We start from the raw sequence: 15,489 nt of genomic DNA, 5'->3' as shown, positions 1-15,489 counted from the left end.
AAAGAAAACATATAAAATGAGAAATACTATTCTCTAGAAGAAGTTTTTTCCATATTCACAAAATTTCTATAAAAACTTATTTTCTGGATCTCAGATCATCAATTTATATTAATAGTAATAAATATAATCAATTATCTCTAAATAAAATATCAATTACATTTAATATAGTTTCGTAGGATGAGGCTTGTTGTTTGGAAGTTATTTGTGGTCTTATTTTTCTGATTTTTTGATGTTAGATTTGGTATGTAGACATCTGGTCTTTCTTTAAACAAATGCATATTTAGTTCGATGATGTTGATAATTTGAAATCACATCATTGTATCCGTCGATGCTATTGATTGATTGCTTTTTATTCCTGTGCTAGTGCATCAATGCGTGCATACTGGATTTTAGTGCGTGATTTGGACATATTTGCTACTTTTCTCCCTTTTTATCTCTTTTTCTTTTCTCCAGTTATGGCCGTAGATGGAGTGCTAAATTATTCGATGATGTTTGAGTGCTTTGTAATTCAAAGGGATTGATTTGATTTGGATCAGATTTGATTAATGAATTGAACTAATTAGTCTATTAAATTTAAATTGAATCTATAATTGCGCTTTGTATCTTGACTTAAAAATGCAAGTCATTGCATGTTAAAGAAAAAAAGATACCAACGTTTATTAAAAGGAAATACCAATATTTAAAATTGAAAACTTGAACTTAGTTTAAGTACAAATAATTCAAATTACACTATATTATTTATTAATTTTTTAAAAATAAATTAATAACACTATTTAAATCATTTAAAATTCGCATCACACTTTAATTTATGAAACAAAACAAATATTTTTATAAAGAAAAATTATTTTTTAATCTCTAAAATATAGTATAATTAATGAATTTATTTATTTATTTTTAAAATTTAACACTTACATTCTTAATATTTAATTCTATTAAAATTTAAGATGTTTTCATTAAAAAATTTATTGGTAATTCAATAATTTCTATTTAGTTAAAAAAATAAATAAAATTTTAAAAATATTATTATCAATAATAAAATAAAAAAATTATTGTTTAATTTCTATAATATAAAAAAACTTGGTATTTAATCTCTTAATTTTATAAAATATATTAAAATGTCCCTGATATTTTAAAAATTTTACTAGTTAATTTTTCTAATAATTTTATTACTGAACATTTTATTATTTAGTTCATATAGTTTAGAAAAAATTATTGGTTGATTATTCAAATTATTAAAAAATTTATTAATTAATCTCTTCATATCAAGAGTATTTTAAATTTTTTTTATAATACTTAACAACTAAAATTAATAAAAAAAACTAACTAATATACTTTTTAAAATGTTAAAAATGTTTTAATAAATTTTTTAAATGACCAGTAGTGATCCACGATGAATCATATCACAAAATAATTTTCATTAAATTTTAGCTTTTTTATTTTTAATAATTTAAATTTTATATATTTTATTTTTGCTTAATTTAAATTTTAAATTTATTAAATTTATTTTTATTTATTAAAATTAAATTTAAAATTTTATTTTTTAAATTTTATCGAGATTAAATATTAAAAATTAAAAATTTAAATTTTAAAAAATAAAATGATAAATCTATTAATTATATAATATTTTAAAAATAAAAATATATTTATTCATTTCATGTTTTTTGAAAAAAAACTTATAAATTTATATAAATTAAAATTTAAAAATTAAAATATTGAATTCTAAAAAATCTAGTTAGTTCTTTTTTTCTTGTCACTATTAATATTTTTAAAGAAAAATTTTTTATTTTTGATAAAATTAAAATTTACAAAAGTATTAAATTTTAAAATAAAAAAATAAATTTATTAATTACATTATATTTCAGAAATTAAAAAATTATTTTTTTATAAATTAAAATTTTAATTTGAACCGAAGATTTGAAAAAGCAGCCTAAAAAGTAGAGTAGCAACAAAATTACGTAAAATGTCGAGAACGCCCCCAACATCAACTCCTTCAAAACAAAGCAGAAGGACACAGAGGGGGTCATTTCTGTCATTCCGGTTTCGTTACACTGTGCTTCTTCTTCAAAATTACGTAAGCTCCATTTCCATTCCGACCAGTATCCAAATTACCAAAATAACCTTGCATTTTCTCATAGACCAAGCAAGAAAATTAATTTAAGCCTTATAAATTACAGACAGAGCATATCAAGCTCAACCTTCCATCAAAAGCAAAACAGACTTAGACTAGCCAAAGAAAAAAGAAGATAAAGATATTTTATTTATTTTACTTTCCTTTGAGCATGTCTCTGTAACGCAACAGAGAATCTAGCCTCTGCAACTTCAATTGCTGCTTAAACCTGTTGATAAAGTCATCAGCTTTCGCGTCAACTGCTTCGTCTCCAAACGACTCCGTTTTTTCCAACCTTGTCGTTGCAGGCCTCCTCCTTTCCACGTCCTCTCTGTCCTCTTCTACTGCCACTTCTCTTTCGCTTGCTGATTTCTTCATCTTCTCTGTCTCTCTCCTCTCTGCGCCTACCCTTGGCTCCGATTTACTCCTCTTCACCTGATGCTCCACTTCAACACCGGTTGCATGGCCCTGGCTCGTGTCATGAGACTCCGACTCAGGTTCAGCCGCGAATTCAGTTTCTGGTTCTGATCTGTAGAAAGAGGATAACTTGATGGACTTCATCCGTTCTAAGAAGGAAGGGGTTCGTTCGAGTTGAACCCCAGGTTTGTACTCTGGTTCGGCGTCGGGTACTGAGTCGGCTGTCGCTTCTGGGTGAAGCGGTAGGTAGTTGTAGAATGATAAGTCGAACGACTTGACTCGTTCTAAGAGGGACGGGGCTCTAGCAAGCGGTCGGAGTTGCTCTTGCTCTTGGTGTCTTCTGTTGGAGCTGAAACGGGAAGTGAGGACAATGGTGCCGATAACCAGATTGAGCAGTAAGAAAAGAGAGGCGGATGTAAACCAGCCAGCGGTGAAACCCCACATCGGAGGTGTCGATGCTGAGTCGGTCATGGTTTGTGTGGAGCTGTGCTTAGAGAGTGCGTACAAAGTCGAGTGGAAAAGCACTGGCGTCTCTCTGCACAGCGGCAGCCTGATATTTATCAGGCTGTGCATGTGCCCATATTGACCATCCGAATACATTAAAATCAAAGTCAATAATGATAATAATATAGAAATTTAATGGTATTGAATTGAATTTAACATATGTTACTATTTTTAATATTATTATAAAATTATATAATTTATTAATAGATTTATTTAAACTTTGTACTATTTCTTTGTTTTTTTAATAATTTATAAATATAAATATATATGCTGATTAATTTAATTCTACTTGTTCTATAATACATTATATATTTTAATTATTATAGCATGAATGTATCATCTAAATTTTTATAATATAAATGTATTTATATTAATAAAAATAAATCTAATGTATTGAAATTTTATATCTCACTAAATGAAAAAAAAAATCTTACTCAAGTCACAAGTGACCGGAATGTAATAATTTTTTTTATCATTTTAATTATTAGTGAAAGGATATATATATATATATATATATGTATAATATAATTTAAAAATACATACACGAGATGATCATTGAACTTCACTTAACTTCTAATATTTAAATCGTAGTCGAATTTTTATAAAAAGATAAGATTCAAAAATCATCGGAGTCCACCACACAAAGTGGAATATTAATACACAATTCAAATCACGTTCTACTATGCCAAACTGACTAGAGTCTAGACTCCTTAAAAATGGATATAACTCATCTGACGTGATGAAGAGAAAAAAATATATCTGTACATACAACTTTGTATGATAGCAACAGATACCACTCTAAAAGAGATTCAGCTCACCTGACGTGATGGATTAGTAGAACAAAGAACTCAACTACACCATGGTTGAACGATGGAGAGAAAAATGTATGTCCGTACATACAGTTTTATATAATAGCGATAAATGCTACTATAATATGGTAGCGATTATATATTACTAGAGGATAAAAGAAAAAAAATAAAAAATAAAATCATGAACCATTCAGGCTAAACTTATTTACTCGTATTAAAACTCTATAGTTTCTTACCATAATAATTATTGTTTTATTACTCATAACCTGAGATATCATTGATTAGAAATCATAGATTTAATTGGCTGATAGACTTAATTAACTGTTTGGTTTCCAAGTTTCCATCGCACCATTAGCTGTGTAAAAGGCATTTAATTAAATCTCTGTTTTCATATAATAAAATTCCTCACATTTTTTTTTAAATTAATAAAATTTATCTATTTATTGTATTCAATAAAATTTAAATCTCGAGTTATTATTATAGTTATGATCTCTAACGGGTGTTATATATAAAATTTTTTGCGACAATATTAATTCATGTATGATATTGAAATTCATTAAGTTCAGTTAAAGCTATTAATGATATAAAAAATAATTTTATTGTAATGTTTTAAATATTAAAAAAATTATGATAAATACCATATAATTATTTATAATACAAATTATTTTTTATTTAAAATGATAATAATCACAATATCTTACCTTTTAAAACGATAAAAGACTTAAAAAATAGGCTAAATAATTAAAAATATTCAACCTTTATGTCATTTTTTATTTTAATTTAAAATTTAAATTAATTAGATTAATATTTATATTTAAATATAATTTTAATTAATTTTTAAAAATGAAAATATAAAAATTTAAATAGAATATTAAATAAATATTTTATTATTTTAAATATAAAAAAATTTACACATAAATATAATATTAATTCATATTTAATTATAATTAAATAATATATTTAATTTTAAAAATAATAATAATTTAACTATAAAATATACCATTCACAGTTCTAACGGTAAATAGATTTTATTTTATATTAATAATTATAAATATTTTATAATAGATATATTATTTTTAATTATTTTATATATATTTATATTTAATTTTAATTTTAAAAAATAATTAAAATTATATTTGAATATAAATATTTAGTTAATTTATTTAAAATTAAAATTAAAATATGCAAACTTAAATAACTGTAGATATAAATTACTCGAGTTAAGTAGTTAAGGCTTTCATGAAATTTACCTACAAAATCGGCGCAACTGAGGTACCGAATAGGTTTCCCAATTAAACGTCACATGTGAAGCTATGGCCTATGAAACCTAGAGATTATTGCCAATTATGATTTGCAATAAGCCAAATTGACTAACTCTCCTCCCATATTATCTTTTATTATTATTATTATTATTATGCACTACGCCAAAAAAAGATTTGATTTTGTTATACCATTAATATTATTTATTTTAATAAAAAAATTGAGTTTCATCATAGATATAAATAAATAGGATATTTAAAAATATTTCAACAAATTCTATTAATTGTATCAATATTCAGATCAGTTTTAAATTCCATTAAAATTTTATTTTAATTTATTTAAATTCATCCAAAATCGAATAATATTTAAACTGTTAAATTTTATATATTTTAATTAATAATTTATATAAAATTATATTTTTATTAATAAATTTCACTTATAAATTATTTTAAATTTAATTTTAAAATAAAAATATATAAAGATTATTATAAAAATATATATTTTATATTAATTAATTTATTTATATAACACATTCAAAATAATGAATAATCTATATATAAACTCGTTAGGAATATTAATTTTTAAATTTAAATTTATTTTAAATTTAATTATTTATTACTTAAAAATATTTTATTCGAATTTGATACTATGAAATACTAAAAAATATTACTAATTTATTTGTGCTACTGTGTTCATTTATTTCTTTTATTTTTATTATGAATATTAAATTTCTAATATTCGACTAGTCGTTACTATAAGTTAATTTTTAAATCTTTAATTTGCATTTCCTAGTTAAATTAATATATCTTTTTAAAGTTACCTCTTCAAATATTTTTTTAATATATTACTTCAATATTGATTTTTTTATTTTAATGTGCAACTTGTTTCTGTTCTTCTACTATCGAATTTTTTAATTTAATTTTTATTGAAATTGTTATTTAATTCAATTGAAAAATGCATATCACTAATGCATATCACTAACTTTAATGCTAAAGAGAAAAAGATTTTTGTTTTTAAAATGAGACAACACAGTGAATATAAACAAGCGATAGAGTAGAGGTGAGCAGTATTCGGTTTAAATTAAAAAAATCTATCGAATTTAATTAATTTAAAATTTTAGTTCAATTTTTTATTTATTTCGATTCGATTCGGTTCGGTTTATTTATTTTAATTCGATTCGATTTTAATAAAAAAAAATCAAAAAAGTCGAATTGAACTGATTTAGTGATAATAATGTGTTATTTTTAATAACATTCAGAAATTAAATTATATTAAAATTAAAATATTTTAATTAAATTTTAAAATATTAAAAATAAAGTATAAAAATAAAAAATTATTAAAAATTAAAATCGATCAAATCGAATCAGACTAATTCAATTTGATTTAATTTATAATTGAAATTGATTCAATGTTTACAAATATTAAAATTTTAATTTTCAATTTATTCGGTTGGATGATTATTATAATTTGATTTAATTTATAATTGAAATTGATTCAATTCAATGTTTACAAATATTAAAATTTTAACTTTCAATTTATTCGGTTGGATGATTATTATAACAAGATAACAAGAGACGAACTGCATTTCACATTTTCCATTCTCTTTATTCACGTGACTTTAATGCCAACATGTTTTTTAAAAGTATTTTGCATTGGAAATTTTAAAAACAAAAAAAATTAATAAAAAATTAAATTGTTTTTAATTTGTAAGAATCTTTATCAATACAGTACTATATATATATACTATTTTTTAAATGCAAATTATTTGCTTTAATATATTATGTATACAATTTGATTAATTATATAAGAACTTTAATATAAATAATTAATTTAAAGTTTATCAAATATGTTTTTTTATAAAATTAAATAATTTTAATAGGATAGGATGAAAAATCAAAAGTGCAAGTTTTGGATTAAATGCGTCCTGAAAAGAAAAGACGGCATGGAATGGCTTCTGGTTTCTGCTGCAAATGAGTTTGCCTTCTGCGTTGACCCATAACACCCATACTCGCTTAAGCAACACCTTGAGCGTACCATCAAACTCTGAAAAACCGACAAAGGAGGCACATTAAGAACAGCCAAGTCATGCTCACAAACAACCCCATACTAGCTAATCCATCCGCAACCTAGTTTGCTTCAAAGAATTCAATGAGAGACATGGGCAGATATACTGGGAAATGGCCGTCAAGAGTTTCTATTTATATTACATATGATTTGTAATATGTAATGGGAATTTTCAGGTTTGTGTACTTAAACATGGGCTTTCATCAAATGGTTTCTTTACTTTAAATTTCTTCTTTTTGGGTTTTAGGTCCAACGAGTTCAAAGCCCAACTCTTCTCTCCCCTTCCGCTCTAACAATTACAGTCTAGGCTAGCGAAACAGTAGAGATCCCGCTTTCCCTCTTTTTCCTCTTTAGCTGCCACTGCTACAAAACTCTCCTCTTCTTGCTCTCGGCGTCCATGGCTCCACCCAGAATCCTTCTATGCGGTGACGTTTTAGGCCGTCTCAATCAGCTCTACAAGCGTGTGCATTCGGTCTCCTCTCTCTATCTCTCTTTCGCTATATGGTGTTTGTCTCTGTAGGGTTTATCTATTTAGTTCTTAACTAAGAGAACCTTGAACTAATGAATTGAAGGTGAACAAGTCGGCGGGACCATTCGATGCGCTGTTCTGCGTGGGTCAGTTCTTCCCGGACTCGCCTGAGCTGCTGGAGGAGTTCATGGACTACGTGGAAGGCCGCACTCAAATTCCCCTCCCTACATACTTCATCGGCGACTATGGTGTTGGTGCTCCTAAAGTCCTATCGGTTGCATCCAAAAACTCCGCCAACTTGGGGTTCAAAATGGACGGTTTGAAAATTTGCGAGAATCTCTTTTGGCTCAGAAGCAGCGGCAAATTCACTCTCTTTGGTAAATTTACAAATGCCATTCTCTGTTTCTTTTTTCAGCAAATATAAACAAAACGTTGAATTGGGATTTTTTTTTTCTTTACATTACTAATTTTATCTGTTAATTTCAGCTACTTGTTTGTTTTAAATGATCATTTTTGGCAAGCTCATGTCATTGTCATAGCATATGATCGAATCCATTTTTAGGTGCTACCTTGAGTGTTTTTCCGCTACTGATAATAACATTTGACCAACCTTCCATAAATCATTTATTATGTTCTATGTTTTTGCTAATTGATGGCATTGGCATTTAGGTCTATCTGTTGCATACTTATCGGGTAGACAGTCATCGGAAACTCAACAATTTGGAACATACAGTCAAGATGATGTTGATGCGCTGCGAGCATTGGCTGATGAACCTGGAATAGTTGACTTGTTTCTAACATATCCTTGCTCTGTTATGACTTATGAGTGAACTCCTTCTACCAGACCAGTTGCTACTTGTATCTGCTTGCTTCATTTGTTAGTTGTGGCGTTTGTGTACTTTGACTTCCTTAATACATTTTCACTAATGAGTGGCCAAGTGGGGTCACAAATAGAACTACATCTGATGTTCCTGCAGGAATATCAGATTCAGCAGGTAGGGATTCTACTGTGGCTGAGTTAGTAGCAGAGATCAAACCACGGTAAGTCATTCTTGGAGACTATTGTCACTGTACATCAGCAATAATAGCAGTCTATGAGGTCAACTTTTGCTCCCCTTCTGCAATTGGAGCTATGGAGAATCAATAATGGCAAAGCAAGCAATGTTACTGTTATTTTTGTTTAGCAGTAATGCACTCCCTCCTAGCAATAGAATCCCTTAACAGATTACCATGCTTCACGGACATGATTTCTGAACTCAAAAGCAGGAGAGTATTTTTTGTCTAAAACAAAAAAGCAAAAAATAAGCTGGGGGCAATGATGTATGACCTTATGGGTGGCTGATTCTATTTAGCTGTATGGAAACTGAAACATGAATTTCATCTACTGCATTATTCAGTGGTTCTTTACTGCTTTTTGGAAATGCTTTCAATAGAATTATGTATTATCATAAAAGTTTGTCATGTGTGGCAGGTATCATATTGCTGGTACTAAGGGTATATTTTATGCCCGTGAACCTTACTCTAACATTGATGCTGTGCATGTTACCCGCTTCTTTGGTCTTGCATCTGTTGGAAATAAGGATAAACAGGTGTGCTTTTGATTTCCAATAAGTTCTCTACATGTTGTTGCTTTCACTTTGACACGTTTGGAAACTTCTCTTGAATGCATATTGTGGTCCACTAATTGTATGTTGACAAAAAGGTGATGTTATATTATTTAACCTGGCTTGAGTTGGCACAAGGCATAACAACATGACAAGAGGCTGACAGCGGCCGTGACTGATGCATGATCTGATATAATCCTTGCTTTTCTTTGATACTTTAATGTCTTGCTACTTTTATCCCACCTAGTTTACTTTTTACCTTCTGGGCATTCTTTAACTTCGTTATCTTGTTTCTCAGAAATTTATCCATGCAATATGTCCTACTCCAGGATCTACAATGACTGCTGCAGAGATTAGCATGAAGCCCCCTAACACTACCTTATCCCCATACACCTTTTTAGAACAAAAGGATCAACCTAAAGATCCCAACAAGAGGCCTAGTGAGAGTGCATCTGATTCTCAATATTGGAGATATGATGTCTCCCAAAAACGTCAGAGAACTGGAACCGGGGATGGTGATAAACTGTGTTTTAAATTTATATATTCTGATTCTTGTCCACGAGGGGAAAAATGCCACTTTCGGCATGACATGGATGCAAGGGAACAATATTTAAGAGGTGTTTGTATTGATTTTCTTATCAAAGGAAAATGTGAAAGAGGTCCAGACTGCAAATTTAAGCACGATTTGCAGAGTGAAGTTGAGAGCTATTCTCACAAGAGACATGGCTCTCAAAATTCTAACAGGTCAGTGTTTGATCAAATGGTTGATTGGTCCATGCTTTGTGATTTCTGTTTGTGTTCAAGGTGTTTGAGCTTTCTTCTATATCTGCCTCCTGCTTTTCTCTCTCTTTGTGTATGTACGACAGTGAATCCTTTAATTGTTTTACAGGTCAAAAGAGTGCTGGTTTTGTTTGTCAAGCCCCAGCGTGGAGTCACATCTGATCATTAGCATAGGAGAAAATTACTACTGTGCCCTGGCCAAAGGCCCCCTTGTTCAAGACCATGTCCTATTAATGCCCATTGAGCATTCTCCTAGTACCCTTTCTTTACCTCAAGAATGTGAATCTGAACTTGTTAGATTCAGGAATAGTCTCAAATTATACTTTAAGAACCGGGGTAAGGAATTTATCGCATTTGAGTGGGTTTCCAAGCGAGTTACTCATGCTAATCTTCAGGTAAAATGGAAATACTTTCTTAAAATAAATATCTAGATTCTAGATGTATTAAGAAGTCTACATTTCTTACAAAGGCCCAAATTATTTTTATGAGAAGCTGGTACTGTTATTTCTATGGTTTTCTCTATTTACTTGAAATTTACAAATGCACAAGCATGTTGCTCAAAACACTTGCCATTTAATTTGTGGATATGATGAATACTTGTTTTTCAAATGGTTTTAAATGACAGAAAAATAGCAATAAAGGACCGGCCAATATTATTATGATATTTGACTTATTTCTGTCTTCTTTCTTTCATTCCATTAGGCTGTTCCTGTTCCATCATCTAAAGCAGCTGCAGTTCAGGATATATTTAATATGGCTGCTGATAAACTGGGTTTTAAATTTGTGGCCAAGAAATGTAAGTTGCAATTCCTCAAGGTTGTTAATTATTATTCTCGTCATGCCTCTTGCTTTTAAAGTTCAAATTGCAGGCAAACCCTATGTCTTCACTTGTAATTTCTTAGGGAAGTTTCTATTTGATGTTATCCCTTGATGTTTGGAATACCTTCTGAACCATCGGCATGTTGCCTTCTCAAAATGTGTTTTTGTTAATTTCATCTCAGCCATCTTGATGACATCTTTTTTTCACTTAATTTTTTGAGATGGTGATTGGGAACCCTCCAACTTTTTAATTTTTTGGTAACAGCCCTCCAATTGGAGTTGTGTTTTAGCCCTTAACTTTTCAATTAGGTGCTACTAAGTAATAGTTTAACATAAGAAAGTGTGATTTTTCTAAATATAAACAAACTGCAAGTTCACAATATTGGAGATTGTCCTAAAAAAGAAAACCTCAAAAAATCTAATATGGGTAAAATCTTCATATATTGAGGGAGTAAACATATGCTATTTACATTTTGTAGCATGACATGCATTTAAACATCAATGGAATCTTCAAAATTGAGATTGAAGGGCTCAAAACACAAAAGTTTTAGTAAATTTAGCCAATATTATATTGTGCAATTTAGTACTCAAAACAAGATTTAATAGAACACACCTTGGTTGGCTGAATCAATAGCAAGAACATGCAAATATTTACGGGATTTATGATGGGTTTTGCCTAAGCCTAAATTTGTAATAGAAGTGGAACTGTCATGGTTTCCAATGTATCTTCATACTGTTGTTTCTCTTGCAGTTGATGATAATTCTGATGGCAGAAAATGGTTGAGGACACAGTTTGATAGGAACTATAGTTTCTTCTATGTGGAACTCCCTGATGGTACCATACTGTCACACTTGGTTGAGGAGAATGAGAGATTTCCTATGCAATTTGGACGTGAAGTAAGTCACTGTTATTTTCAATTTAATTGTTAAACATGAGAATGCCTTTTTTGGTTGTGGTATCAGTATTGGTTTGGATAATTGATTTTTAACTTATAAATGTGGTCTCCATTCACCAAACTACAGCCAGTGATGTTTGTAGTTTTAGATTTTAAATTAACTCATCATTTTTATGTTTAAGCTCCCATTCTCATTAGGGTTAATGATCTAATTTATACTGAAGTTTGGAGTAACTTATTGTGGTTGCACAAATAAAAGAAGATTTTGAGTGTAAATCAGTTGAAGTTCTTGAACTTCCCTTGAATTAATAATTTAAATTAAGAGTCAACATTCTTATATGTTCAAGCAGCAAAAATAAGTGTAGACTAAATGAAATGTTTATGTTAAGGATAAAATTTGAAAAGAAATATTTTGCAGGTTCTAGCAGGGTTGCTGAACACACCTGAGAGAGCTGATTGGAGGACTTGTACGCTTAACAAAGAAGAGGAAACAAATATGGTGGAAGAATTCAAGAAGAAGTTTGAGGAGTTGGATCCAACTCGTTGATATATGCGTTGCAGTACCATCGGTCTTGTGTTTGATACCTCATAGCTACCACGCTAATTTCATCAGTGAATGCTACTGAGCTACTCCCTTAAGGTACTCGCATCTTTCCAATTTTTGATCACATAAGGTCATTTGCTTCATATTTAAAATGTATTTGTTGTGGGAATAGTGTGGAGGGACACTCCATTATCCTCTAGCAGATGACACCCAGTTTATTTCATTTCTTGAACTGGCAAAATTAGAAGTAACCTGCTGCAGATTAACTTGCTCTAGTATTTGGTTTAATTACAGATCAAGCTAGAGATGAGACCCTGACCCATCCAGCCGTAAGGAAAGCCGGGTCTTTCCGTTTAGCAGTTTTGCCCAATCTAGAAATGAAAACTGACCAAGTTCCAACTTCATACAGAAAAGATCGAAATATTTGAGGCTATGATTAGTATATTCAAGATATAATGAAATTGTGAGTGCATATTTTATTATTTTTATTTGGTTGCATAAAATTTTGACATATGTAGTATAACAGTAACAATCAGTTGTAATTTAATCAATTTAAGTTTATATGATTAGTCTTTTGCTATTAGTATTTCTTTCATTGCCACAATTTTTAGCACATTACCATTCACAAGCAGTTGCTGCCATCACCACTTGGTGGCAACTGCTAGTACCACCACTACGCCATGGGCTAATAAGTAAGAATTGCTACCACTCTCACTAACATCACTCCGTTGCATTACTATTATTCCATATGAATTAAATATTAAGACATTATTTTTTGCAAGAAAACTTAAAAATGAAACGACAGTTATATTACTTTATTTTTTACTTACATAATTGATTATATTGTGTTTGTTCTATTAAACATAGAACGTGTATAGATGTGTGGATTTGATTAAATATAACTTGTTTTGTGGCCGTGACCTATATAGTTTTAGTGTGGGTCACTGCAACTACTTCTACTTCTTTCTTTTTCTCTCTATTTTTTTTTTCTTTTTGAGAAGTGGGTCACTGCAACTTATGTTTTTCACTAAGTTACAAAGGGGAGAGATTGGGAGAACTCAAGTCACTGCGACTAAGTTTGTGCTTAATTGCAGATCAACCTTGGTGTAGAAGGTAATACAATTCAAGTTTCAGTAACTTTTTCAGCATTTTGGGGCCAGAAGAAGTTGGGGGACCTAGAGATTGATTGCTGGGACCTGAAAATTAATGCCCTTTTCTTTTCCAGGTAATGAGAAGTCAATTAAGATTAGAGATAGTTTCCTTGTGAAGTAGGCTGGATAGATCATAGATTCCACCACCACCCAATGTTGCAAGGTTCCATAGAAAAGGACAACTCTTTATCAGCTTTTATGAAGAGAGAATCAAAGTAAGAAATAATTAAAATGAGGACCTGGCCTGAGTGAGATAATGAAGAGTTAATTGCATAAAATTCACACATGATTTGACAAAGTAGTTGAAATACTAATGATGGTCTCAGTCTCTCAGAGTAGGCAATAGTTCAGTTGCCTGCAGACAATGGCACAAAGCATTACTCCACCAACTTTGTGGTTGAAAACTATTTAACATAATTGGAAGGAAGTGTTGTGAGCTGCAATAAATTAATAAGTAAATTTTTTTCTAGTAATTTTTTTATTTTTAATAGTAATTATGGGAAAAGAAATGTTCATAAATATGGATGGGTCCCAAGTAATTTCTTAACTGGTCTTGACAGTGGAATCTGACTAAGATTAAAAGGGATGAAAATAATTCTAAGATATTTTTTAATAGCATTTAATTTTTAGCATTTTGAGGAAGTAATTACACCGACAATTGAGAAACACACTCAGGAACTTGGTTGAATAAATCTAACATAAACGTGGAAACATCAAAGGTCCTTTAGTAATCAACTCTCGGTTTGGCAGCTATTTTGAATTTTTGATGACCACAATTACACCAGGTCAGCAACTTTCAATTAGAATCAACTCTAGCAATTTTATCTTTTTTTTTTTTTTGAAAAAAAAAAAATCGAAGTTATCAAAAATATTTTGAATTTTGACTCTATTTTAATTATGAGATTGTGACAAATTTAGCCAAAAATATTGAATGATAAATCCTGAATCTGCATTAAAGTCTCATTCATGTAAAAAGAAAATTTAATTGATTTTTTTTTAAAAATTTTTATTTGAGTATTTCGATTATGAATTTTTTTTAATTAGAGCTATTTTTTAATAGATTATTATATCAATATCAATACTGATGGATCAATAGTCAAGTAGTTAAAGTTAACTTTCGATACTAAGTTTTCCTTTGTAGTCCATTTATGATTCGATACTCTTGCCTTCTCCTTAAACCTAATTTTTTCTTTTCCCTTCCCCATAGAACACGATGTGCATCAATTGACTATCGATGAAGAATAAGATATTGTTGTCCCTATTAAAAACTTTAGAGATATTTCGATTCTCACTTATGATTTCTGTATGATGAGAATGTTTTTCAAATATAATCCAACCAATTTTTAGAATATACAGACCTCTTTGACAGATTTATGGCATAGAGGGGAAATGAGGGCTCTTGGTTGTACAATCAATTCCTGTTTGTTTGGAAGGAGATATAAGACGTTAGCTAAATTTGTCGGGAATTTTATTGGCCACTATAAAGAGTATGGTATGAAAAATGTTTCAGCTATGTCGTTGCGCCCTATAAGAGTTAAAGTTTGTTTGAACATTCGGCAATATTTGAAACAGCGGAAAAAGTTTATTAGAGATGATAGTATTGTAACGTTTCAATATGAAAAACTAATTATTTTTTGTTATTTATGTAGAAAACTGAGTCATGTGGAAATTTTCTGTAACTTGCGGCTGAGATTGAAGAAATAAAATATAAAGTTTGGTTGGGGTGATTTTCTCAGAGCACCTGTTCGTCGGAACCAGAGACTGACAAGTCTGTGACTGCTTGATTCCAACAATTTTGCTCTGCCGGGATTTGTGGCAAAATTGATATCAACTAACAATTTTGAAAATACTAATTTGACAAAAGTCATAATGTTATTCTAACTGGTCATATTTTAGTTAGAGAAAATTTTATTAATACAATAAGTAGATTTATTTTAAACAAAAGTTAAAATTAATATGTAATATAAACTATTTTTAATCTTAAAGTTAAAAGGTTAAACAATATTTATTAGATATATATCATTTTAAATGTTAAAAATAAATTTTAAATTAATTATTTAAAATG

At 29.4% G+C, this 15,489-nt stretch overlaps 2 protein-coding genes across 2 annotated transcripts; one reads left to right on the top strand and one right to left on the bottom strand.

Annotated features, from left to right (window-relative positions):
• Positions 1-2,105: 2,105 nt before the first annotated feature.
• LOC110610956 (pathogen-associated molecular patterns-induced protein A70) lies at positions 2,106-3,107 on the bottom strand. The gene has a single exon (XM_021751035.1). It carries the CDS (start codon positions 3,095-3,097, stop codon positions 2,264-2,266), a length of 834 nt encoding a protein of 277 aa, XP_021606727.1. The 5' UTR covers positions 3,098-3,107; the 3' UTR covers positions 2,106-2,263.
• Positions 3,108-7,457: 4,350 nt separating this feature from the next.
• Positions 7,458-12,859, top strand: LOC110612151 (zinc finger CCCH domain-containing protein 64). The gene is made up of 11 exons (XM_021752850.2): positions 7,458-7,633; positions 7,734-8,007; positions 8,300-8,429; positions 8,555-8,671; positions 9,102-9,219; positions 9,533-9,978; positions 10,124-10,409; positions 10,717-10,810; positions 11,585-11,730; positions 12,148-12,369; positions 12,568-12,859. Exons 1-10 carry the CDS (start codon positions 7,559-7,561, stop codon positions 12,274-12,276), a joined length of 1,815 nt encoding a protein of 604 aa, XP_021608542.1. The 5' UTR covers positions 7,458-7,558; the 3' UTR covers positions 12,277-12,369; positions 12,568-12,859.
• Positions 12,860-15,489: the final 2,630 nt, after the last annotated feature.

This window comes from Manihot esculenta, chromosome 3 (genome assembly GCF_001659605.2).
Source record: "Manihot esculenta cultivar AM560-2 chromosome 3, M.esculenta_v8, whole genome shotgun sequence".
Classification (NCBI taxonomy): domain Eukaryota; kingdom Viridiplantae; phylum Streptophyta; class Magnoliopsida; order Malpighiales; family Euphorbiaceae; genus Manihot; species Manihot esculenta.
The sequence above is the reverse complement of the archived record's forward strand: the minus strand, read 5'-3'. Positions and strand labels throughout refer to the sequence as shown.